At 34.1% G+C, this 27,900-nt stretch overlaps 1 protein-coding gene across 5 annotated transcripts in view; it reads right to left on the bottom strand.

Moving 5' to 3' along the window:
- Positions 1–27,900, bottom strand: part of LOC121369134 (sarcolemmal membrane-associated protein-like) — a 141,831-nt gene that overhangs the window by 90,914 nt on the left and 23,017 nt on the right. For all 5 annotated transcript variants that reach the window (XM_041494003.1, XM_041494006.1, XM_041494004.1 and 2 more), the window contains exons 10-16: positions 26,287–26,424; positions 25,503–25,613; positions 24,502–24,559; positions 23,868–23,909; positions 21,358–21,462; positions 20,367–20,429; positions 19,652–19,714 (exon numbers count right to left, since the gene is read on the bottom strand). In XM_041494003.1, the coding sequence (XP_041349937.1) occupies positions 19,652–19,714; positions 20,367–20,429; positions 21,358–21,462; positions 23,868–23,909; positions 24,502–24,559; positions 25,503–25,613; positions 26,287–26,424 (580 nt within the window). The remainder of the gene's footprint in view (positions 1–19,651; positions 19,715–20,366; positions 20,430–21,357; positions 21,463–23,867; positions 23,910–24,501; positions 24,560–25,502; positions 25,614–26,286; positions 26,425–27,900) is intronic.

Below are 27,900 nucleotides of genomic sequence, written 5' to 3' on the forward strand. Positions count from 1 at the left end.
TATTAAAGTGTATTTTTAGGCACACCCACACATGACATATGTTGTTTAGGGGTTACTAAAGTAATGAAATGACAGAACATTTTAAATAAATGTCACCAAATATTTTGTTCTAAAAAAAATTCAGTTACTATCAGCCCACTACACTGCAACCGATTTAGTTGCTGATTTGGTTGCATATAAGTGACAATTTTTTCCATTTGGTGACTTAAACATTTCATGCTATCTACACATGTAGATAAAAATACAAGTAGGCGCCATCTGGCTTCTAGATGGACAAGTTAACATAGAGGCTGGTTACTATATCTCTGAAATCACTGAAATACAATAACAACAAAAAGAAAAAAAGAGAAAAACCTTTTAACACAAATGTAAAACCACATGTATATCCTCACCTTCCAATGCAGTATTCTTGTCAATGTACATCCTAGCATCTAAAGACTCGTTCTTTAACTCTTCTACAATGGACGAACCATCAAGAAGGAAATGTTTTATTTAATGACACACTCAACACATTTCATTTACGGTTATATTTAGTCGGATATATGGTTAAGGATCACACAGATATTTAGGGAGGAAACACATTGTTGCCACTTCATGGGCTACTCTTTTCAATTAGCAGCAAGGGATCTTTTACATGCACCATCCCATAGACAGGATGGATAGCACATACCATGGTCTTTGATGTACCAGTCTTGGTGCACTGGCTGGAGTGAGAAATAGCCCAATGGGCCCACTGATGGGGATCGATCCCAAACCAACCGCGCATCAAGTGAGTGCTACGAACCATCAAATGAAATTCTTCAATACTATGCCAAAATTCAATACTAAAGTGAAAGGTAGATCCCACCACATAAATACTTATCAGAAATAACCTGTACCATATTTTTTAATAGCATTGTTAATGCATAACATCTTTCCAATTTCTTGGTAAAGCTTCTTAATAGTGTACGGGAATATATACATGTGTACGATATCTTCCACTAACATTTTGTTAATTAGCAAAAAATCAGAGATACATCTTGTGTAAAAATTACACACACATTTAATACACTGGACAAATGCAAATGCATGCTAGATAAACTTCTGCTTATGGAAAATAGGGTTAGCATTATAAAACTACTGATAACATTGTGTTCATTGTGATTTTAAATATGTTCATTATAAAAGAAAGAATTAATCAAGTCATGAGGAACTGAAATGAACAAAAACCTTCAACACAACTGCAACATTGCTTTGCCTCACCTTCTAATGAAGAAATCTTTTCCTGGTATTTCTTAGCAGCTATTTGCACACTTTCTAGTTCTTCTAAAACAAGTGCACCATAAAAATGGAATCCATAAAAAAACAATCTAGACATAGCTGTAGTTTCGTACGGCACTAAGAGAAATATCACTGCTTGTGACTACAAGACTAACTGCATTCCCAACCCCTGCAATTAAGTAGATGTCCACTGCAAAAAAACATGCCACTGAAAAAATGTATTGCCGTGGAGAATTAAAAACTCCACGGCAATCTTCATGTTGAGGCATTGTCAAAAACAATTTTAGAAAAACAAAATTCCATCTCCTAAGTTCAAGGGCCATAACTCTGTCAAAAATGGGTATATCGCCATGAAAGTTGGCCTCAGACCACAATTAATTTCGCTATATGTTTCTATATAGCCTTAGTGGCTATAACATTTTTATTAATATCAGCAGGCCCGTGAAGTTTTGTATGTACCTTTGCCTGCATGGGGGACACACACCCTGAAAAGGACAACCCCTGTTGTCCAGCTCTTTCTCCCAGCATATTGGTTTAAACAAGACACACCCTCTAAACCAGGCCGGAGTACACCCATTTTACACAAAAAGCACTACTTTTGCATGGGCCGGAATTACCACAAACAAGTCTTCAATGTCAACAAGTTACACATGTTTACAAACTACATGCTATCCCCTGTCACTTCAGTCAAACAGTTGCCACTTCATAGCTGTCTGCCATGAAATAATCACAGTCAAACAGCAGACTACTTGCGCGGTGAAACTTCCGGATTTGGACAACCAAATGGGAAGATAACTGTAATCTGAGGCCTATCAGTCCATTTTTTCCCCTAAAAACTGGCCCACACTAATGCATTCCAATGATATACATATTAAAGCAATGCTCGGTAAGTCGGTATGTCACCTTTAAACTGAGAGTATACAGAGGCTGTGTTAAAACACCTACCACAGTGCCTTGCCATGGCCAATTTTAGCAATGGAAACTTGAGGGACACCAACTTCAAAATGTAATAACTTTATCAAATTTTGGAATTTCTTCATACAATGAGCAGCTTTTTTTCTTCTACATATGTTCTATCTGCACAGTGTTGTCTTGGAAAGATTTTGAAATATTTAAAGGAAAAAAAATCAATCATTAGATTTTACTTCATTTAATTAAATATTAAACTTAAATTTAAATTTTGAAAAACAAAAAAATCTAAAACTGTAAAATTTTGCATTTTTTTAGATATGATAAGTGGAGGCTTAGTAAAGATATGGTGACTGAATTCATGATCCATTATTAGAAATGTGTCAGAGGGATGGTGAAAGTCACAAAATTGGGGCCATTTGCAACAAATGTTTACACACTAATTTCAGGGAAAATTAGACATGATAGGCCTCATATTCAATTTTGACCTGCTGTATTTACTTAATCTACTTCATTTACTGTATTAGACATGTAGCCACTTTGTAAAAGGCAAAACAGTCCATATAAAATGCATATTAATATGAATATGCCCTACAGATATTACTTAGGTATACACCATAATAGTTTTTTTGTTGACGACAACTTTGAAAATGAAGATTTTTGTCACAAAATGCTGATATAAATCCTACCAAGAGGTACTTGCACCATATTTTTCAGTTTCCAGTGATAACTGTTAACAAGTGTAGTCATGTGCCAGTGTCTGGGATACCTCAGTGTAGTATTTCTTGATTGGAAGGATGTTTGTAGTAATGACCACTGAATATGCATTATGGATTATTCTGCCATATGTATTACAAGCCAAATGTTAACCTTTTTGGCACATTTTCTGCAATAAACTTGACAAGTATACCAGCATCTGATTACTGAACACAATAAATACATTCAGACAGCATAGAATATTAGCCTATTAGATTTTCTAAGGATAAAAGACCATTTTTTTGAAAAATGACTGAAATGTGTAATTTACATAAATGTAGGTGAAATGTATTATTAGAGTACTTAATCTTGTTAAAAACTGTATACTATTTATTTAAAGTGTTTAATTACATTTAGTAGTGATATATTCATTATATTTAGATCTTCTGTCCAATTGCAATAATTGAGAAACTCTTAAAATTCAATATGTAAAAAAAATCAAAATCTCAATATTGACTAACAAAATCCAACTTTTGCTCTTTTTTACCAAATTATTAGCTCAAAACTGTTAAAAAATATTGCAACAACCTGTAGTAACATCAGAGGTCATTTTATGCTATTTTGGAGGATATTGAAATTTAAAAGTTGAAACTTTTAATTTTAATTTTTAATAAATTCAAAAAAAAAGTTTTTTAATTTAAAAATATTTAGAAAATAAATAAATTAGTTTTCATATTCCTTGTGGTATGCACAATCAGTCTGTGTAATTTCACCTCTCTGGTTATAATACTTTCATCAGAATCAAGCATTTAACCGGTGTAATGTGTGAACTATATCAGGCCTCAGACCACAATTAATTTCGCTATATGTTTCTATATAGCCTTAGTGGCTATATAACATTTTTATTAATATCAGCAGGCCCGTGAAGTTTTGTATGTACCTTTGCCTGCATGGGGGACACACACCCTGAAAAGGACAACCCCTGTTGTCCAGCTCTTTCTCCCAGCATATTGGTTTAAACAGACACACCCTCTAAACCAGGCCGGAGTACACCCATTTTACACAAAAAGCACTACTTTTGCATGGGCCGGAATTACCACAAACAAGTCTTCAATGTCAACAAGTTACACATGTTTACAAACTACATGCTATCCCCTGTCACTTCAGTCAAACAGTTGCCACTTCATAGCTGTCTGCCATGAAATAATCACAGTCAAACAGCAGACTACTTGCGCGGTGAAACTTCCGGATTTTGGACAACCAAATGGGAAGATAACTGTAATCTGAGGCCAGTTATATTATCTATAATGGTACATGATAAAGTTATATACTTAATTTCAGCTCAATATCTCTAGGCATTGTGAAAGAAACATCCGAAAACTATAAGTGGGACAGATGGACGACCAACAGAGAGACAGACAGGATGGAGATAAAACCTCTATGGTCCCCTCTGTTTGGACTGGTAGGGAACTAATAAATAACAAGCATTCTACAGGACCCAATAAATTTCATATATCCCAAGTTCATGGGCCATAACTCTTAAACATCAGTCAATCCCCATGAAAGCCAAATGTAATCTGTTACTATATCATATATGATAATGCTTTTCACAAAATTACAGCTCAATATTTGGAGGCATTGATAAAATAAAAAAAACGTCTGGAAAACTATATGTGGGACAGACAAACAGAGACAGAAGGACAAACTCTGTCGTTCATTCTGGTTGGACTAGTAGGAGACTAATATTAATAAAACCAACAGGATTAGTTAGAATATATCATTTCAAAGGAATGAAATTCAAGGAAAACATTTAACTCAACTGTAAACATAAAGTCCTTGCTTTTCAGTTCATTATTCCTCTCAGTATTTCTTATAATCCTTGGACACTTTCTCTAACTTTTCTATCTTTTCTATCTCTTCTAAAATAAGTGTACCATAAAAATGCTATTTACCAGAGGTATATTAACTTTAAAAATAGACCCAACCACAAGTTTGTTATCAGTTTTAAAAACTCCACATTGGTCTTGGATAAAATCAAACTGTATGGATATGCTATAACTATTAAATGAGAATTGAACATTTAAAAAACTATTTATGGGTTACACAAAAATAAATCCAGATCCCACATTTTGCTTTTTTGAGTAAGCCAAGAAAAACTTTAACTCAACTGTAAACATAAAAATCCTTACCTTCCAGTTCTTTATTCCTTTCAATATTTTTCTTATAATCCTTGGACCCTTTCTTTAACTCCTCTATCTCTTCTAAAATAAGTGTACCATAAAAATGCTATTTACTACAGGTATTAACTTTAAAAATGAACCCAACCACAAGTTTGTTATCAGTTTTTAAAAATCCACATTGGTCTTGAATAAAAAATCAAACTGCATGGATATTAAGTTCAAAGTTACTATAGACGCACATTGCAAGGATAATTGCATGTAACAGACTTTGTTTTTGCGTAATGCGTAATGTTTATGTATATTAGGTCCTAAATTTAATGTATCCAGAAAAGAAAAAAGTTATGCAGGGCTAGCTCTGTTACTCGCCAACTGTGAATTTTAGGAACGACTGGCAAATTTTATTTTAGTTTTGCGAAAAACATTCAAGTAATAATTGATGTTTTGTTGGAAAATAACTGGGTTTTGCTTTTTTTTAGATAATTTGGCAAAATGTTTTGCTCACCCAGAGTTAGCCCTGTTATGCAAAACCAGATTTGTCATATGACTGTTTAATATTCATTACAAATATCATTGCTAGTTATAGAATATAATGACTTTTTTCCACCCATACTTCTATATGTAGGTTCCACTATAATGTGCAGGAGAGAGAAAAACTGCATGGATGTGCTGTAACTATTTAATGAGTAATAGAAGTCTCTAAGAATTGAACTTTTATAAAACTATTTATGGGCGACATAAAAATAAATCCGGGGCTGCGTTCAGCCAGACTGAACAGAAGAATGTCCACCAGACTGGTTTGTGCGTTTCACATTAAACCAAATGGCCATGGCGGGAAGCAATTAAATAGTTTGTGAACATTAGCGAAATGTTCACTGGCTGAACTTAGGGCAGACAACTCATTTTGCTTCTTGAGTATGTAAATGCTGTCCTACATTTAATGTGTGAATGTAAAATGTGTTACATAAAACGAGATTTATGTAAGTGACGAGCAAATGAAATGATCATTCCTTCAAGTTTCAGATGTCTGTAATACCAGCAAGTTAAACATGATTAGTTGGCATATATCGTTTTAAAAGGAAAGAAATTCAAAAATAACTTTTAACTCAACTGTAAACATAAAATCCTTACCTTCCAGTTCCTTACTCCTCTCAATATATTTCTTATAATCCTTGGATCCTTTCTTTAACTTCTCTATCTCTTCTAAAATTAGTGTACCATAAAAGTGCTATTTACCAGAGGTATTAACTTTAAAAACTGACCTAACCACAAGTTTCAAAAACAAATCCAGATAACACATAAATGTCCTAAATTTAATGGACCCTTTCTGTAACTTATCTATCTCTTCTAAAATAAATGTATCATAAAAATGCTATTTACGAGAGGTATATTAACTTTAAAAATTGACCTATCCACAAGTTTTTTTAGTAGTTTTAAAAAATCCACATTGGTCTTGGATAAAATCAAACTGTATGGAAGGAAGGAAGGAAATGTGTTATTTAACGACACACTCAACACATTTTATTTACGGTTATATGGCATCAGACACATGGTTAAGGACCACACAGATATTGAGAGGAAACCTGCTGTCGCCACTTCATGGGTAAACTGTATGGATGTGCTATAACTATTTAATGAGTAATAGAGGTCTCTGAGAATTGAAGACTTACAACACTATTTATGGGTTACACAAAAACATATCCAGGTAAGATATTTTGCTTTTTGAGTAAACAGTCATCACCATGCAAAATGGTGCCCTAAATTTAATGTGTGAATGTAAAATGAGTTACATAAAAGTAGACTAGTGTAAGTAACAAGCAAATGAAATGATCGTTCCTGCAATTTTCAAATGTCTGTAATACTGGCAAGTTAAACATGATTAATTGGCATATATCCTTTCAAAAGAATGAAATTCAAGAATAACTTTTAACTCAACTGTATACATAAAATCCTTACCTTCCAGTTCATTATTCCTCTCAATATTTTTCTTATAATCCTTGGACTGTTTCTTTAACTTCTTTATCTCTTCTAAAATTAGTGTACCATAAAAATGCTATTTACTAAATGTATGAACTTTAAAAATGAACCCAACCACAAGTTTGTTATCAGTTTTAAAAAATCCACATTGGTCTTGGATAAAATCAAACTGCATGGATGTACTATAACTATTTAATGAGTAATAGATATCTCCAAGAATTGAACATTTACCAAACTATTTATGGATTACACAAAAACATATCCAGGTAAGACATTTTGATTTTTGAGTAAGCCGCCATCACTACATAAATGCTGTTATGTCCTAAATTTAATGTGTGAATGAAAAATTAATTACATAAAACCAGATTTATATTAGTGATGAGCAAATGAAATGATAATTCCTTCAAGTTTCAGATGTCTGTAATACCGGCAAGTTAAACATGATTAGTTGGCATATATCCTTTCAAAAGAATGAAATTCAAGAATAACTTTTAACTCAACTGTAAACATAAAATCCTTACCTTCCAATTCATTATTCCTCTCAATATCTTTCTTATAATCCTTTGACACTTTCTTTAACTTCTCTATCTCTTCTAAAATTAGTGTACCATAAATATGCTATTTACCAAGGTTATTTAGTGCAAAGTTAACTGAGACACAAGTTGCAAAAAGAAAACCAGGTAAAAAAAATTGTTTTTGCATAACTCGACATGACCAAGTAATATGTGAGGAAGATACATAGACATAATGACACAGATACAGACAGAGACAGAGACAGAGACAGAGACAGAGACAGACAGAGAGAAAGACAGAGAGACAGACAGAGAGAGGCTAACAATGCAAACACATTTCAGAGTTATATGGTGAAAGACAAACTAAGGACCACACAGAATTGAGTGGACCTTTCCAACTCAGAACATAAATGAGACAGAAATCAGAGAGATGCAATAAAAGAATAAAAAAACATAAATTAGTTCCAACTCAGAACGTAATATCAATACTAATTGCACAGGAATAGTTAGCAATATAACAGGAATAAAAAAAACACTTTTAACTCAAGTGTATCCTCACCTTCCAGTTCATTATTCTTCTCAATATATTTCTTGGAATCTTTCTTTAACTTCTCTATCTCTTCTAAAATAAGGGTACCATAAAAATGCTCTTTACCAAAGGTATTAAGTTCAAGTTAACTTAGCCACAAGGTTTTTTTTTATCAATTTGAAAACATTCACACTAGTCTTGGATTAAAAACAAACTGTATGGCAGTGTTGTAATTATTAATGAAGGAAATGTTTTATTTAACGAGGCACTCAACACATTTTATTTATGGTTATATGGTGTCAGACATATTTAAGGACAACACACATATTAAAAGAAGACACCTGCTGTCGCCACTCCATGGGCTACTCTTTTTGATTAGCAGCAATGGATCTTTTATATGCACCATCCCACAAACAGGATTGTACATACCACAGCCTTTGTTACACCAGCTGTAGAGCACTGGCTGGAACGAGAAATAGCCCAATGGGTCCACCGACGGGGACCGATCCTAGACCAACTGTGCATCAAGTGAACGCTTTACCACTGTGCTATGTCTCACCCCTAACTATTAATGATATCAGGAATTAAAAATTAACAACAATTTTTTTTTGTAAAAACAAATCCAGGTAACAAAATGTTTGTTTTTGCATAACTTGACATGACCATGTAAATACTGTCCTAAATTTAATGCATGAAAAAAAACCCATTTGTTTAAGACTTGAGCAACCGTAACAAATCACACTTGCAAATTTCAAAGGTTTGTAAGTTAATTCATGCCCACTTCTCATTCACTTGTTACACAAATATTTGGTATTGCTTAGAAATTCTACAGCTTATTATAGAACATTCTGACTTATTTCCACTGATGCTGCCAGTTTTCACTATAATATGAGAGAGAGAGGGGGAGGGAGAGAGAGAGAGAGAGAGAGAGAGAGAGAGAGAGAGAGAGAGAGAGAGAGAGAGAGAGAGAGAGAGAGAGAGAGAGAGAGAGAGAGAGAGAGAGAGAGACAGAGAGAGAGAGAGAGAGAGAGACAGAGAGACTGAGAGACAGACACAGACAGAGAGACAGACAGATACAGAAACAGACAGACACACAGACAGACAGCAGACAAACAGAGAAACACTTTTAAAAACATCTCTCAAACTCTGGAAGTAAGTGAAACAAAACATAAGTATAATAATACTTTTTTCAAAAAAAAATTAGCATATACATACTGTTTCGAAGGAATGAAATTTAAAAAAAACTTTTAACTCAACTGTAAACATAAAATCCTTACCTTCCAGTTCCTTATTCCTCTCAATATATTTCTTATAATCCTTTGACCCTTTCTTTAACTCTTCTATCTCTTCTAAAGTAAGTGTATGATAAAAATACTATTTACCAAAGGAAGGTTAGCCACAATTGTATCCAGTTTAAAAATCTACACTTGCCTTGGACAAAATCAAACTATATGACCACTATAGATGTGTGATCAAACTATAAGTAATACAAACTTTTAAGAGTTGAAAATTTAAATAAACAAAGTTAAAGAAAAACAAATCCAGATAATGCAGTTTGTCTCTGCAAAACTCATCATGTAAATGTCCGAAATTTAATGTGCAAATGGAAACAACCCCTGCAATTACCCACGGCAATCGGCAATGCTGTGGATGTTTTCATTCTATTTATATGTTGTATGGGGAGTTTGGAAGAAAACCACTGTTACTTATACTGTCATTGCGTATTGTGTGTTTTTGGGCTCGTCTTTTGACTGATAAACCTTCCAAGCCATCAGTACAGATCTACAAACTATTATTTTATGACTACCGTATTTACAATGTGGAACAAACCATAAATGGATTATTAATGTTAGAGATATACTTTATAGGCTTGGATTAAACAATATTTTGGATAAGCTAACTTTTAGGTCAATTACGTGGTTTAAAAACATTAGTTAAACAAAGACTCTCGGACCAGTTTTGCAGAACTGGCAAAGCGATCTTTCAAAATCTAATAAAGGTTTAACTTACAGAATATTTAAAAAGAACTTGAATTTTGAAAAGTATTTTAATATATTGGATAAAACTATATGTAATGTATTTCTTAGATTTCGTATTGCTAATCACTTTTTACTTACTGAGACAGGAAGGTGGTCCAATATTATATATGCAGAGAGAAAATGTATTTATTGTTCTACTGATGAAGTTGGTGATGAATTTCATTATTTATTTCTTTGTACAAAATTTACTGAAGAAAGATGTAAATATATTCATAAATATTATACCATTAGACCAAATATTCATAAATTTAAGCAGCTTTTTAATTGTAAAAAAATTGGCATCCTTAGAAAGCTATGTAAATTTATAACTATTATTAACAAAACTTTCTGTTCCTCCTAAGACTTCTAGTATGTACAGTATATGAATTATTTGTTTTATTGAAGCCTGTTATCTTGACGCTGATATGTATGTATATATGTGTTCCTCAAATGCCACCGAACGATGGCTTAGAGTGTAATAGAGTTCTGTTCTGTTCTGTTCTGTTCTGTTATGACCTATTTCTGCAGTTGCTCAGGGCTTCTAGAATTTTCATAAAATCCACTAGCCATGGGATCAGTGATTTAAAACATTTACTAGCCACAATTAAAAATTCACTAGTCCTACTTTAAGTTAATACAATTTTATTAATTAATATTAACAATTGGATATGTCACCTAAAGAAAGAGTTAGAGCTTAAATATACAAAAAAATTGGGGTTGGGGTGGGGGAAGGATATTCATATTTACAAAACAGACTCCAACATTTGAAAAAAAAAATTCACTAGCCATTGGGCATGGCAAAAGTAGTTATTTACTAGGCTACCATTGAATATCACTAGCCATGGGAGTGCAGTTACCATAATCTAGAAGCTCCGAGGTTGTTGGGGAACAATATGACCTATTTCCACAGTTGCTGCTAGTGTTTACTATGTTTTAGAGAAACACAGAAAGAGAGAAAGAAATAGGGGGAGAGACAGAGTGAGAGCGGGGAGTTGACAAACAGAGGGGGAGAGACAGAGAGAGAGTGTGACGGTACATGCTCTTAATTTGTTTTCGCCTGTGGCGATATTAATTGTTTTAGAAGGCCGTGTGCAGTCTCAAATTGCACTTAGCCAGGTGGGCAACTTGTTACGTAATACTTCTGCGCGACGGTCATCGAGCTGTACTTCTAATACACACCCAGCGCAGATGGGGAGGCCATGTGGCTAGTAGTTACGTAATATCTCCGGTAGTGCTGTTTATGGCCAGGGGATTGCTCGCGGTATGGCGACAGCCAGTCTGACGATCAGAGAAAAATATGCCGGCGTGGTCGTGGTGGAAACTCACATGATAAGATTCGGTGCCGCGATGTACCCCCAGGCGATATTCGATTTTATAATAAATAGCTAGGATTTGGATATATCGAGGACAACCATAGGAAGGTATCCCGGGGGAACGTTGTCCGTTTGGACTTTGGTAAATATATTATTTCTGCTCTGTTGTATAACCTTGATGTGATTGATGTGACTTTAAATAATTTAATACTGTATTATACCAATATTCTTTAGACAGTGTCTTCGGTCATCTGACGAAGTAAATCGTAGACTTTTTGTTCTAACATTATACGAGTATTTGGTAATATAAAGCTTAGCCAGTCATCCTAGAAGACCTAGGTAAACTGTAGGTTATTGTCTTTATTGTGATAGGTACCAGTATTAATTCTGTGTTACAAGGTTACTGAATGAGAGGTTAGGGTTAATTAAAAATTAACCAGTTAGGAATAGAGCTGTAATTCCTTTATTAATTAAGTTCCCCTGGAAGCGTTTCTCAATTATCACACGTGTGGGTGTTGTGTCACGGTGAAGTGATTAGCATATTGTGTAAACTAGACACCTAGAGATTAACTAATTAAGTGATCAGTTCTGGGTTGTTATTATTGTTGTTATTAATTAACTACTGCGGCTGTACATTTGTCAGCGTAGGTTAATACAGATTCCAAAGTGTATTGTGTTTTTGTTGTGTTTTCTAGTGAACTAAACGTGCTATAATAATATATACTTTATATAAGATCGTATCTCTGATCATACCTAGACGAGCCAACGCGGGTATATACTGCCTGTTACAGAGAGATCTAATAGATATACAGTTAGGAGAGATATTTGGACAATCGTGTTTCATTCAGTTACGGGTATTATAGAATCCCCGTGACAGAGAGGCTTAATAAAACAAGATACAGTGAGAGATACAGTGGGTGAGAGACAGACATACGGACAGACAGACAGACAGACAGAAAGATCAAGACACACACACAAGGAGCGATATTAATTAAAGTAACTACTTTGCACTTCTAATTATGTATTCATCGGTAAATACCAGTACCATGTCTTAAAAAGTTATCATTACAGTTCTAAGAATTCCTCCCAAAACAGTTGGTATACTTTTCGGGTCATGCTTTGAGTTATTTTCATCTTCATAGTGCTACAACACATTCACGGCAAGCTTGAAAAACCCCACATCCATTAAAACATTTGGCATTATATTGATTAAAAATTATTAGTAAAATATGTATTGGGTACCACATGTTAGACTAATTTGAAACATCAAAATATTCTTTTTATGATTTCTGGCCCCAATAATGATGGTTAAATAACTTTTTAAAATACAGTAGAATCTCACTGCGTCGAACTCAAAAGGGTCAAATACATCGCAATGTTCGATCCAAAAATGAAGTTCCGGGTTACACTTACACGATGTTCACCGAATGGATGGGTTGAACTCTTTCTTGGGCACCGACGGGGTGCAAGCCAATGGGATTTAACAGTATATTCCATTGAATCGTATAATTAAAAAAACATTGCTAACAAATCTCAAACTTTCAAAATTAGAAAAATAAGAAATCATTTAAAACAACTGTAAACATTTGTCTTTACCTTTCAATGAGGTATTCTGGTCACTAATTTTGTTAGCCTCTGCCGCCAACTGCTGTAGTTGGTCTACAAAATGTCAATCACAGAAATGCAATCTATAAATATATTAAACAAAACTGCAGACCCCACATATGTTTTTTTATCAACTAAAAGTATCACTCTCCTCACACTGGTATTGCTGAAGTATGATGCACCATAGTTTTAAAAGCTTCTTTTATTTAAGTACTATCTATTTATCTATTAAATATTATGAACTTTAGGGGCTTCAAATCCAAACCTCTAAGGCTAAAATAATTTTGTACAGCACATTTGGCTATTCATATATGTGTCTGGTAGGCTTATATTCAAACCCCTCCCACAACCCCCTCAGGTCCAGACCATGCTACATGCCTGGCCCAATTTCATTCCCTTAACTCTTCTAAAAATAAAATCCATCAAGGGAATTCAACAAAAATGCAAACCTTTAAAATCAAATGTATACCGTTCATGAACAAAACTTGACATAGAACCTAATCTTCAAGGGACAGACCCTAGTTTTTAAACGCTACAGCATATTTTTCACCATTAGAGCCATTTATGATCACTGAAATCAAACATTACTTATATTTTATTCTTTAGATTATCCATTTCTGCAGAACCGAAGTGTTTCTGGTCATCCTGGTGTTTGTAGTACCAAAAAATTTTTTTTTCATGTTTTTAAAAATGCACGTGCATCTGAGAAGTAGCAGTTATTGATTCTAGTTCTAGTCTATTTTTAAGGATATTTCCTGTTTTAACATCACAGACTCTTCTTTCACTCTATTGTAACTTTATCCAAATGAGTTACAGGTTTGTAAGTTAACTAAACATAATGTCCATTTTTTACGGGTTGAAACTAGTGTCTGCGCCTTTCAGTAGGATAAATTTCAAGAAAAAATCAAACTGTAACACAACCATGAATGTATCTGCTTACCTTCCAGTTCAACATTCTTTTCAATGTATTTTATAGCATCTCCAGAATCGGTTTTTAACTTCTCTATCTCTTCTAAAATGAGTGTACCATAAACATGTATCCATCAAGGGTGTTAAATAATTAAAAGTAGATCTAATCACAGGTAAAAATTAATGCCTGAATGAAAGTAAAACTTAATAGGTTTTTTGTTTAACAGTACCACTAGAGCACCGTAATTAATTAATCATAAGCTACTGTAAGTCAAAGGTTAATTCTGATGTTGACTTCAGAGGAAACCTGCTACATTTTCCCCATTCCAACTAACCAAAACTCTATTGATTGGAACAGAAAGGAGGTTGTTTGAATATTGGGGGCAATTTAGATTGTTGTAGCTAAGGATCTTTTATATGCACTTTCTCCCAGACAGAAAAACACATTTATGCATTTTCATATACCAGTCGTGGGGCACTAGTTGGAATGGGAAAAACCCCAATGAGCCTGCTGAGGAGGTTTTATCCTATGACTTAAGTACCACAACAGGAACATATTTGTCTAAATAGCACCTCAGCAATGATGTGCTAAAAAATATGTTGTTTTGCTTTCGCTCATCAGATACCAACACTGTAAACAAGTTTCATAAAAATGGTAAGACAGGCAAGCTAGTTTAGTATTATATATTACAAACCAACTGCAAACAAGCCACAACGCAGAAGTAAGCAGATGTCGAGACCTACTATACGTTATTTTTCTATGAATTGGGTCAGCAAGTGATCTACATCACACATAAACTTTAACGTCACAATGAACAATGAACAATGAGACGTCAGCAATGTATAGTTTAGATTTAAGTGCGTAGCTTATATTACTTGTCAGTTAATGAGTTGTTTAAATTCACAGTAATGACAGAATTGTTGATTGGACCAACAAAGGTTGAGCTGAGTGAATGGGATTGACTAGATGTGACACTGACATTTGGTACATAGGGCTGTAAAAGAAAAAGTAGCAGTTTGACGACAGACACTTGCCGCAATGTTGTTTTGGCTTCGTACACAATACCCTATCTTGCAGCAATTTCAATTCATGGCCATATTTCGTAATGGTATACTTTTAAATTACACTGCTTTGTACAAACACGGTTAGATACATTAATAATCTCTGAACAAAACATTTTTCACTTACGGTAATATTTTCTTGCATTCATAAAAAAGACGCGTTATGCACCCAGTTTATTTTATTGCAGGGAGATGCAACGTGACATCATTAAAATTAAATAAACTAATGCACCAGTCTGCACGTGCCAATATTACATTAGTTAGATATTGAGTACTTGCTATGACATGAGTAATATCTTACAATGGTGTGTAATAAAGACCTATATCTAAACATTCTGAAATGTTCCAAAGTAAATATAAAAACTACAGTAATACCAATATCTGAAAACACCCATCCTTACCTTCTAATGCAGTATTCTTTTCAATGTGTTTTTTAGTGTCAATACGAACATTCTCTAATTGCTCTACAATGAGTGGACAATAAAAATAAAATACATCAAAAGACAGAGGTAATAAAACCAAAAACTAAAATGTATACGTAACCGTAAAAATGTTTCTTAATAAGCAGCAATATTACTGATAGGAAAAGTTTTATTTAACGACGCACTCAACACATTTTAGTTATGGTTAAGAACCACACAGATATTGAGAGAGGAAACCTGCTGTCGCCACTTCATGGGCTACTCTTTTCAATTAGCAGCAAGGGATCTTTTATTTGCACCATCCCAGACAGGATAGTACATACCATGGCCTTTGTTACACCAGTTGAGGAGCACTGGTTGGAACGAGAAATAGCCCAATGGACCCACCGATGGGAATCCTAGATCGATTGCACATCAGGGCACTGTACCACTGAGCTATGTCCTTCCCCTACAGATAAAAAATCCTTCATCTAATCACATTCATTCATTCTGATGACACTATGGGTATTAGCCAAATCACAAAATGGTTTCAAATTTCATAAATTTTAGATCTTTAATACAAAATCAAGCCCAAACATACAGGAACACTGATACAACAATACTATCACTGATAAAACAACAGATATTGTCATAATAAAGCACTTAATTTGAAATTTCCACAGCTGATCCACTTAAAAATCCAAACCACCCTAAGACCAAAGAAAACAACAAAATAATAATCTAAAACGTGATGAAATGTGATAAAAATATTTATTCTATAACTTACCCATCATATCCATGTCATAAACTCATGTGATAATTTACTTTATTAACCCGGTTAATAATAGTATGCAAATTTGCAAGGTCTCGAGGTAATGTGTTGTCGTGGATGGGTTATTTGCTTACTAGCCATCAAGATCTGTGTACTTGAGCGTAACGTTTTAAAAGATTTATTTAAAATGTGTGACATCAAACTAATCTGTGCTAATCGTGATGACGTCATATCATCGATGGTGGCGACTTTAGTACTGTGATTTACTAAAAAAAATATTAAATTGTTATTTTAGAAGTGTTATAGGATAAACAGAATTCGCTACTCGTGTTTTATAATATGCAGAGCCTCGACAAATACCGGTTAACATAGACTCGGTTGATATTTTACATATTAAAAAATACTCGTGACGAATCCTCTATATCAACAGCTTGGCATAATAAATCCATATAAATGTCACATTCTTAACAGAACTGGTGAATTTGGTAATATTTCATGATTCCATATCCAACTAATTAAATAATCAACATACATAGTTTGTTTTGTTTAACGACACCACTAGAGCACACTGATTTATTAATCATCGGCTATTGGATGTCAAACATTTGGTAATTTTGACATATAGTCTTAGAGAGGAAACCCGCTACATTTTTGCATTAGTAGCAAGGGATCTTTCATACAGAGACTTACATTGAATGTTATACAACAAACAATACTTGATCAACACAGTTCTCAAACATCTTAATGGTATGAAATTGTTTATTTAACGACGCACTCAACACATTTTATTTATGGTTATATGGCGTCGGACATATGGTTAAGGACCACACAGATACTGAGGGAGGAAACCTGCTGTCGCCACTTCATGGGCTACTCTTTTCAATTGGCAGCAAGGGATCTTTTATATGCACCATCACATAGCACATACCACGGCCTCTGAAGTACCTGTCTTGGTGCACTGGATGGAGTGAGAAATAGCCTAATGGGCCAACTGACAGGGATCGATCCCAAACCGACCGAGCATCAAGCGAGCACTTTACCACTGGGCTATGTCTTAAACATCTTAAAGTCAAAGGAATAAAGAACATCAACAAAAACTGTTAACACAACTCTGAACATGCATCCTTACCTTCAAGAACTGTTGTTCTTTTAGCATGTATTTTACAATCCATAAGAGTCTGTTGTAAATGGTCTAAAATATGTGCATCATAAAGAATGTAGAGTTTGATTGAAACCAAAGAAGTTACAGTAGAATCCACTTTATTGCATATCGGTTATTTGCATATTATTCGACTGCACAGAACTGTTTAGCATTAAATCAATACAAATTATGTCGCATATTTGAATATATGTATATGATTTTGTTTAATGTTTGTGAAGGAAGTATACAATGTCATGTAAAATATAAAATAAAATCCCTCAAAGTGTAAAGTTTGAGATAAAACTGATAGGTAGTCTGATCATTTGTTGTTAAAGGCATATTGTCACAGACCACTGACCTATTTAATGGTCTAACAAAGTATTAGCTGAACAAAATAATTTTATTTGTCCCTAAATGTACTTTATTCAACCATCTTCATAACCACCATACCCCATTTATTAATGATATTTTGTAAAAATAATTGAATTATGGCAATGGTCCATAATTCAAAAACTAAAATTGCCGAGAGGGTTGACATGGATTTTACTCCATCATGGTTCAGTTAAGGTGATGCGATAGCTAGATTTGGTTTCTAACAATTAATGTAATTTTTATTTATTATCCATTTTTAGAGAAATAAGGTCCTTAAATTCGTGACAGTATGCCTTTAATTCTTGTGATAAAAGTGTATCATGAAAAGTAAAATCTCTCAAGTTATTAGCATCCACAACTAAACAAAACTAACAGACTTTAATTTGTTATTTATGAGGGGTTTTTTTTATGCAAGTGTAAAAAATTAAGCAGTTTATTTCTGGTTAGACAATAAGCAGGCTAACCTATTGACACACAGCAATGTAAAACTGTGGCGAAACACCAAAATGAATCATTGTAACATTGTAGCATTGTAGCATGTTGGTTTCCAGTTGCTATGCTAAACACAGTGCAATATTTTACACTGTACATAAAATAAAATACTTTCCATCAACACATTGCCTACCAACTTCAATGCATACTCTGTGCACAACATATCTCCTATACACATACCCCAAAAGCATTCCCTTCCCACTCCTGCAGGTTCATTATTTACCACAACACATTTTATACCCAACCCAACACAATCACCACCCACCTATTGACACACAGCAATGCAAAAATTATGGCAAAACACCAACAGGAATCATCGTAACATTGTAGCATGTTTGTTTCCATTTGCCATGCTAAACGCAGTGTAATATTTTACATTGTACATAAAATACTTTCCACCAACCCGAACACATTGCCTACCCACTCCAATACATACTCTGTACACATGCACAACATATCTCCTACACACATACCCCAAAAGCATTCCCTTCCCACTCCAGCAGGTTCATTATGTACCACAACGCATTTTATACCCACCCTAACATATTCTCTTCTCCCCACCCCAACACATCCATAACCAAACTAAACACACACAAGTTGAAAATATATTGGTATGAACTCCACTGCAACTTATAATAAATAAACACTATAAGCAATTATGCAGGTTTTCGATAAGTAAATATTTTTAAAATTTTTATTTCTGTATAGGATTAAACAAAGTGTTAACATTTTTAAAATTCCTATTGCACCCATGAAAATGGGCATTTGTTTAATAGAGGATACTCCCCGAGTGCACCAGTTGATAAAAATATGAAATCCATGGTTTGTCGAGGATTTTTATACTTTTATCAACGAGTGTTGATAAATTATGATATCACAAGACACACGGAGGGTATTCTTTTTATCATTCTTTTCATTTGCGACAATTGTAAACAATGTCAGTAATGTTGGTTGAATGTCACTATATTTGACTCATTAACTAGCAGAACGACAGTGACGTGACGTCACTAATGATAGGTTTCACGCTGAAACATACACAGTGACGTAACAAAAGAAGCGATATCTCCTAGGAGAATATCGCAGCAGATATTGCAAATTAGAGTGCCAGCGATATCTTCTACAAAAGCCTTTAATGGATGATAAATATATTTATCAACATTCCAGTAAATTGGTCCTTGTTGTAATGTGCATCGTTGCTACCTTTCTAATTTGGATGAACAGATTTTAACCACACACACTAAGCTTGGAAATTAACAGTTGATAAAAATTGAACACCTGAAAAGAAAATGCAACAGAAAAGAGAAAAAAAGAGCAAGCTCAATCCATTGCACATATTGGGAAATGTAGTAGGGAAAATGGATTAACATGCACAGCAAACTAAATGCTCGCAAGCATCTGTACTGGTTTTGAATAGAAGCCGTTTCAAAACCGTCGCTGAAGATGTCAAACAGTTGAAGTCCGAATGATGAAGATCCACAGAAACCTGTAACCTATATGTGCACTTACCTTCTAACGAGGTAATTTTTACAGAATATTTCTTAGAATCCATGCGCACCATCTCTAACTCTTCTACAAGAAAGAAGAAAATAACACATTAGTTATAAAATAAAAATTACAACAGTTACTGAAGATGTATTTCTGATCCCTAAAAATTAATGCGGTTTTTTTTACATCCCAGTTACGTTTTACACATACACATACAAAATGAAACCAAACAAGTTACAAAAGCTTATAAGATATATTTGAATGCTATCACAATTTCAAATCCAAAAATCACAATGAACCACACAAATCGAAATTCTTTGAAGTCAATATTTATTTCTTCATATTTTTTAAAGCTATTTTTCAAGATATTGAAACAGATTTGAAAAATAAGACATCGAAGCAAATGTTACCGTAGGTGGGAGAAGAGACTAGATGCAGCAATTTTCTAAATATTTTACAGTTTGTTTTTGTTTAACGACACCACTAGAGCACATTGATTTATTAATCATTGGCCATTGGATGTCAAACATATAGTAATTTTGACAGTCATCAGAGGAAACCCGCTACATTTTTTCCATTAGTAGCAAGGGATCTTTTATATGCACCATCCCACAGACAGGATAGCACATACCATGGCCTTTGATATACCAGTTGTGGGGCACTGGCCGGAACGAGAAATAGCCTAATGGACTTAAAATATTTTAATGCTGGCCTTAAATACTGTTAGCAAACTTACTTTGTAACTGTTCCACTCTGTCATTGCTTTCTTTTAACTTGTTTTCTGATGCCTTGATCTGTGCTGTAAAACAAGTGAATGTGTCTTAATTATTTTACAGGCAAAATGTGTTTTATGATTTAAAAAAAAAAAAATCTTTATTCACAGTGTCTGCGAAAAACGATTCTCAGAAAAGTGCATATTTCATACATTTACAACAGTTTAAAGTTTGTTTGTTGTTTAATGACACCACTAGAGCACATTGATTTATTAATCATCTGCTATTGATGTAAAAAATTTGGTAATTTCATCAGTCTTAGAGAGAAAACCCGCTACTTTCTTCTATTAGTAGCAAGTGATCTTTTATATGTACCATCCCACACAGGATAGCACATAACATGGCCTTTAATCACCAGTCGTTTTGCTGAAACGAGAAATAGCCCAATGGGCCCACCGACGGGGATCGATCCCAAACCAACCGTACATCAAGCGAGCACTTTACCACTAGGCTATGTCCCATTCTACAAATACAACAGATGCGTAAGTACAAGACTATTCTTGTTCTTGTAATCATGATGTGATGGTGTAAAGGTTTAACTGATTTAATACTTATTGTTTTTAAAAAAAAAAGTTTTAAAAAACCAGAACTAAATACAAAAGTAAAACCTTTATCAGTATTTTTCATTAATGATTAAATTGACAGATCCTAGTTTTCGAAGTGTTTCTGCTATCATGAAAAGCATTTGTTATATTTTAAAAATCGCATGTACTAAGAGAAGTAACGACTATGGAAATGAGCTCTGGTATATTTTTAAGGGTATTTCCCCCATTTCAACATCACAGACTCTCATTTCACTCTATTGTAACTTCATCTAAAAGTGTTACAGGCTTGTAGACTAACCAAACTTAGTGACCATTTTAATGGGTTGAAACTAGGGCCTGCGACTTAAGATAAAAATAAATCTATGAGGACTATTTTCAGACAGTTAAAATACAATACACTGCCACCTACTTTTGTACTTTTCTATCTGCTTCTGTGTTTCTTTCAGTTTTACTTTCAAAATGTCTGAATCATCACTTTCTCCAGAGTTCAGTGGAATTATGTCTGAAAATGATACTGTGGAAAAAAAAATCCTCATTAAAATATCTAACACAACAAATGAGACAAAAGTCTCTCTTATTATGTCCCACAAAAACATAATTACAATTAAATTATAAATCAGAGACCAAGCAATTGACAAAAGAAGGTTTTTTAATTGATTAATTAATCATCGGCTATTGGATGTCAAACATTTGGTAATTTTGACTCATAGTCAGAGGAAACCCGCTACATTTTTCCATTAACAGCAAGGAATCTTTTATATGCACTTTCCCAGACAGGAAAGCATATACCATGGCCTTTGTCCAGTTGTGGTGCACTGGTTGGAACGAGAAAAAACCCAATCAGTTGAATGTATCCACCGAGGTGGTTCGATCCTACGACGCAAGCACCTCAAACGAGCACTCAACCGACTGAGCTAACTCCCGCCCTGGACAACAGAAAGGAACTCCTTTCCTTTACTCCATTTTATTCTTGCACTTGGAAGTCCATACAACCTGTGCTGAACAACCACCTCAGCTAGCTGCATTTATCTGTCCAGGGGCCTAATTCACAAAGCTCTCTTAGGCTCTGCTAGACAACGAACCATCCTCTTTGCAAGTCTTTTTACATTACACTGAGAGATCGCAAAGTTCCAAGAGTTCAGTGAATTAGGTGTTTGGGGCCTAATTCACAAAGGTTTCTTAGGCTCTGCTAAACAACTAAGCATCCTGTTTGCAATTCTTTTAGCATTGCACTGCGAGATCGCAAAGTTCTGAGAGTTTAGTGAATCAGGTCCCTAGACAGTGGGATAATGACTAGCTGTACTTGTGAGAAAAGTCAATGTAGTGGTCTTGAAACTGATCAACTTGAGGTATGTTCAGGAATATTAACTGAATGTGACACAATAGAAGACAGTGATACCAGACAAACTGCTCATGAGCGCTCACCTTTCTGAACACACTACAGGTTATATCACAGGACCTGTCAGCCTGCAGACCAATGACGTAATCACATAAACTGAAGCTGTAAAAAGAGGCATTCCCTGTCATGTACAGAACTCTCTGGTGAAGTCAGAGGTTGTGCCCACGACAGGTGTGCTTGGACAGTTCTTTGATGGAAGCATGCCAAAAATTACCCACAAGAGGCATTCAAGTAAAAAAGATTTATCACACATAACAGGGGTTCTAGAATATTTTTAAAATTCACTTGCCACAGGGCCAGTGGATTTGAAAATTCACTGGCCATGGTGAAAAATTCACTTGCCCAATTTTTACTGTTAATAAAACAAAAAAACAGTAAATTAAAATAATTAACTTTTTAAATGTCCATTTTTCATACTGAGATCATGTTTAGTCAATTTGTCAATTTACACAACAGATAGGCTCATTGGGCATGCTTTATGGTTTGTTTAGAAAAATATGCAAATAATTTTCATCAGTTTAGAATAAAGTTACTGTACCTATTAAAATTTTAAAATAATTGTTTCCACTAAAACCACCGAAGTTATAAAAAATAATCCATGTTACCGACATATTGCAACAATTAACAGCATTATTTATTTACTTATGAATGGGAACTCACCCCCATCCCCAACCCCTCAAAAAAACAAAAAGAGAAAAAGAAACAATTAAGAACCTTTATTAGCATAAAGTGTACATGTATTGCAGTTTCAGGCTTACCCCCCCCCCTCCCCCCAACATACACACACACCATATTAATAATTTTTCAATTTGGGTACTTTGTTAAATTTATCTATTTCATGATACTGTGTTCCTAAGCTTTTTAAAAACCTTTTTTGCAATTTAAGTCATATTTTATAAATTAAATTAATAATTTACATGTTTAAAGTATTTGTAAATAGCGGCATGTAACCTTTAAAACTAATAAAAGACTGGTTACCGTTTTGCATATTATTAGTATTAGAGTAACAAATCTTTGGATTCCAGTGTCAAAAACAAAATGGCGGCAAAAGAATGAACTTTTGTTTTTCCAATGTTTACATTTTATAACTTTAATAAAGTTATATCAATAGGTATATTGATGTCATGGATGGGTCAGAGATTACTGGTGGCCAACTATTTGTTAGTAAAATATTGCATGTGATAGTAAATCCAAAGAAGTGACTTGTAGATGTTTATTTTGTTTTTGTATGATCGTAGGACGTAGCGTTGTATATATATATATATATTTTTTTTTTTTTTTTTACCACTTGCCATCGGGATTACACAAAATAACTTTTACTGGCCCGAATCCAAAAAACACTGGCCTCGGGCATCGGGCCACCGTATTCTAGAAGGCCTGCATAAGCAAACTTAATAAATTGGTGCAAAGAAGGTAGCAAAGCTATCAATATGAACCAAACTCTGTTTACATTTAAGCCTTTTTCTTTAGAATATGAGGTAGTTTGCACTGAATAATTTTACTTTAAAAAAAATTCTTACCACCCTCTTCATCTTCATTCATAATCATTGACGCCATTTTTGCTAAAAGCGGAAAAGAAGCAAATAAAAGAAGGAAGGGATAAATAAAACAGCAAACAAATGAAAGTTTAAAAAGCAGCTCATTTCTTACTGCTTGTCGAAAACTTGGGTACACTGGATTTTGAAGGAACTATTCTTGCTATCACATAAAAAAAAAAAGTAATTGCTGTTTAAATCGGCATCCCGTAACACAACATAATCAGTTATTATTAAGCCTACTGTACACGACAGCTGCCAGTTGAGCAAAACGTTACATTTTTTTCACTTGTTAGTTCTTATCAATCACACCACACATGATAAGTGCTGAGCTAATTTGCTTAAAACTATCACAATGTCATTCTAACGTAATTTTTGCATTTCCATTTATCATTTGGAAAATTCAGTTCAGCTGATTGCTTATTTGTAGCCAAAAATATCAAACATGACAGGTATTTTTCCTCACGACCATGCAAGGTGAAAAACTTAATAAAAATCGTTTGCACACGAAAGCTATTCACTGAGCAAAATGTCTCTTGTGTGCATTATGCTTTAGGTGTCAAGCCTTCAAGAGTTCTGTAAACAAAATGTTTTAATTATTTTTAATCCACCCACTCACCTTTTATTCCAGCTGACTGCTGTTTTGCTATATCATTGTCTGCTTGTAATGCTTCGATCTGTGACAAACAGAAATAATAAATATTTTTAAAATGATAATTTGCATCTGGATACCCAATTCAATCAAACTTCAAGCATATCTACCCTGGTCTAAAACGTTGCAGCCTAAAAAGTTAAAATTTGTTTTGTTTAATGATACGACTAGAGCACAGTGGTTTATTAATCATCGGTTACTGGATGTCAATAATTTGGTAATTTTGTCATATAGTCCGAGAAGAAACCTGCTACATTTTTTTGTTAGTAGCAAGGGATCTTTTACATGCACTTTCCCACAGACAGGACAAAATATATCACAGTATTTGATATGTCAGTCATTGTGCATTGGTTGGGATGGGGAAAACCCATCAGAATGTGGATCCACTGAGGTGATTTGATCCTACGACACAAGCACCTCAAGTGAGCACTTTACCTACTGAGCTAGATCCCGCCCTATTTTGATCTGACATTAAGTGCAAGAATGTCTTTACAAGAATGTACCCAGGATTCCCCCACCCAACTAACTCTTTTAACTTATGAGAAGTCAGTCATAAGTTAACATAATATTATATTCATGGTTTAAACATAATTTGTTACTATATTACAATGGTCAGCTGATCTTTTTTTTTAAATAAGAAAAACTGTGCTGTAACCCAATAAAAAAAAAACCCCACCCAAACTAATTCTTTTTCAACTTTTATTTTTATTTTTTTTATTTAAATTTTTATTTTTAATAAACAGATTTTAAATGAAGAATAAAATGTTTCCTAAATTACTTGAAAAGTTAAAAGTTTGTTTTGTTTCACTGGAGTAAATTGATTTAGTTAACTCGGCTATTGGATGTCAAACATGTAATAAATCCCCAAATTATTTATAGTCATAACTGGCTCAGGTTACAGAAAATAATATTTTATTAAATGTTTTATTAGATGTATATTTTACTCAGCAATTTTATAAGTACATTACCTTCGCAGATAATCCGCGACCTTCTGAAACCATTTCATCTATCTTCGACAGCAGCTCCTGTTTCTCTTTGTTACATTCTTCAATTTCATCAGCATGCTTCAGCTCAGCTTCCTGGTATAATGAAAAGTTTGTTTCAAGTACAGTCAAATCAGCATTGTAGCACAGATCCAGTACATACAAGATTTATGTTGATAACCATGTCCTGATTTATCTTGTTTTGTCATCCACACCTGCTACTGCCATAAGTTACCTGTCATACGCAGGTGTAAATGTGTGGAAGCAAGGGTTGACTTACTGATTTCAATGCAATCAAATTTGATGGACATGAATTAAAACAGGAGTGGAGTGAAAAAAAGTATAAATCTTATTTCAGGCTTATTCAGTTAATCATTGCAACTCGTAATCACCAGCAAGTTTTATGAATGTTGCTATAATATATACACATTTCACTTGTTCATATATTGTAAAATAATATAAGATTCAAACATGATTGTGAAAAACCTTAACTTTTATATAATTTTTTGTTAAAACTATTTGTTATTGAGGTCCTGCTCTTTGTGATATGCATGGACTGCACAAGCTTTTAAACAAAGCACAAGGATTAACATGGTGTAATGTTTTATGATTGCTTACATCTGTGTCTCTAAGTAAAATAATTGTTTGTATTTTGTGGAAATGTTACACTGCTGACTGATCGAGTTACATGGTTTTTTTATTACACACAGAATAATAGGATTTGGCACAAATGAATTGGCTCAATCACAGTACCAGTGAGATGACATACCACCAGTTTGTCCTGCAAGTCTTGAATTTCCTGCAGTTTGTCTTGATACTTTTTGGCCAGTTCCTGCAATTCCTCCTGGTTCTTTTCACAGCCATCCTTGAGGTGAGTACACTCACTCTCTGTGTTCGTTAGGGAACGCTGAAATATTCATACATACATAATAAATATAGCTATGACACTCTTCCTCGGCTTCTAGATTATGGTAGCCCCACTCTCATAGCTAGTGATATTCAAGGTTGGGCTAGTAAATAACTACTACTGCCATGCCCGACAGCTAGTGAATTGTTTTTGAGTCAAATGCTACAGTTAAGTATATCTGTAAATACGAATATCCTGACCCCACCATAACCCCCAATGTTAGTGTTTTCAAGTTCTATCTTCCTTTTTAGGTGACATATCCAATTATTACTACTATTTAATCAAATTGTATTAACTTAAAGTAAAGTAGGGCTAGTGAATTTTTAATCGTGCTAGCACATTTTTTAAATCACTGATCCTATGGTTAGTGGATTTTATAAAAATTCTAGAAGCCCTGCTCTTCATGTGTGTAATAGAATGTTTTATTACACACCAGTGTAAGATATTGCTCATGTCATAACAATCACTCAATATCTAACTAGTGTAATATTGGCGTGACTTGAGCGTGACGTAGATCACTTGCTGACCCAATTCATAGAAAAATAACGTGTAGTAGGCCCCGACATCTGCTTACTTCTGTGTTGTGGCTTGTTTGCAGTTGGTTTGTAATATATAATACTAAATGAGCTTGCCTGTCATACCATTTTTATGAAAAGAGTGAACAGTTTTGGTATCTGACGAGCGAAAGCGAGTCAGATACCAAAACTGTTCACCCATTTCATAAAAATGGTATGACAAGCAAGCTTCTTTAGTATTCTATATGCAATATTCATACATACATAATAAACCACTATTACACTCTCTATGTGGGTAAGAGAATGTTGTAATATTCATACATACATAATAATTAGAGATTATTATACAAGCTTGTAATGTCATACTGATTTTACAAAATAAGTGTCAGGATTTTTGTACTGCCAGAGCAAGAGCAAGGATAATGGGATTCAAAATGAATAATTTAAATAAAATTATGGAAAACTAAATTAATGTTTGCATTTCTTTGTTCTTCAGTATAGCAATGCCTGTATTAGATCTTTCGATTTTATCTTGGCAAGAAAAAAGAATAAGACCTGGTAATTAGTAAAAGCAGTTTTTGTGTCTGCAATGAGTCTTTTATTAACTGACTGATTGACTGACTGACTGACAGGTTGACTGATTGAATGCCTGGTTGACTGACTGACTGACTGACTGACCGACTGATTGATTGCCTGGTTGATTGGTTGACTGACTGACTGACTGACTGACTGCCTGGTTGACTAGTTGACTGATTGATTGCCTGGTTGATTGGTTGACTGACTGGTTGACTGACTGATTATTTTGTTGTTGATTGATTAAAAACATATTTTACAATATAAGAACAAAAGGATCAGGCACAAGTTTACTCACGAAGCCCTCTCATTTTTCTTTTTTCTTTTTCCCTTAAAAGTTCTGTATCCTGGCAGTTCATGCAAATGAGTCACATACCCTGTTGTTTAC

The sequence above is a fragment of the Gigantopelta aegis genome, chromosome 3, assembly GCF_016097555.1.
Source record: "Gigantopelta aegis isolate Gae_Host chromosome 3, Gae_host_genome, whole genome shotgun sequence".
NCBI classification, from domain to species: Eukaryota; Metazoa; Mollusca; class Gastropoda; order Neomphalida; family Peltospiridae; genus Gigantopelta; species Gigantopelta aegis.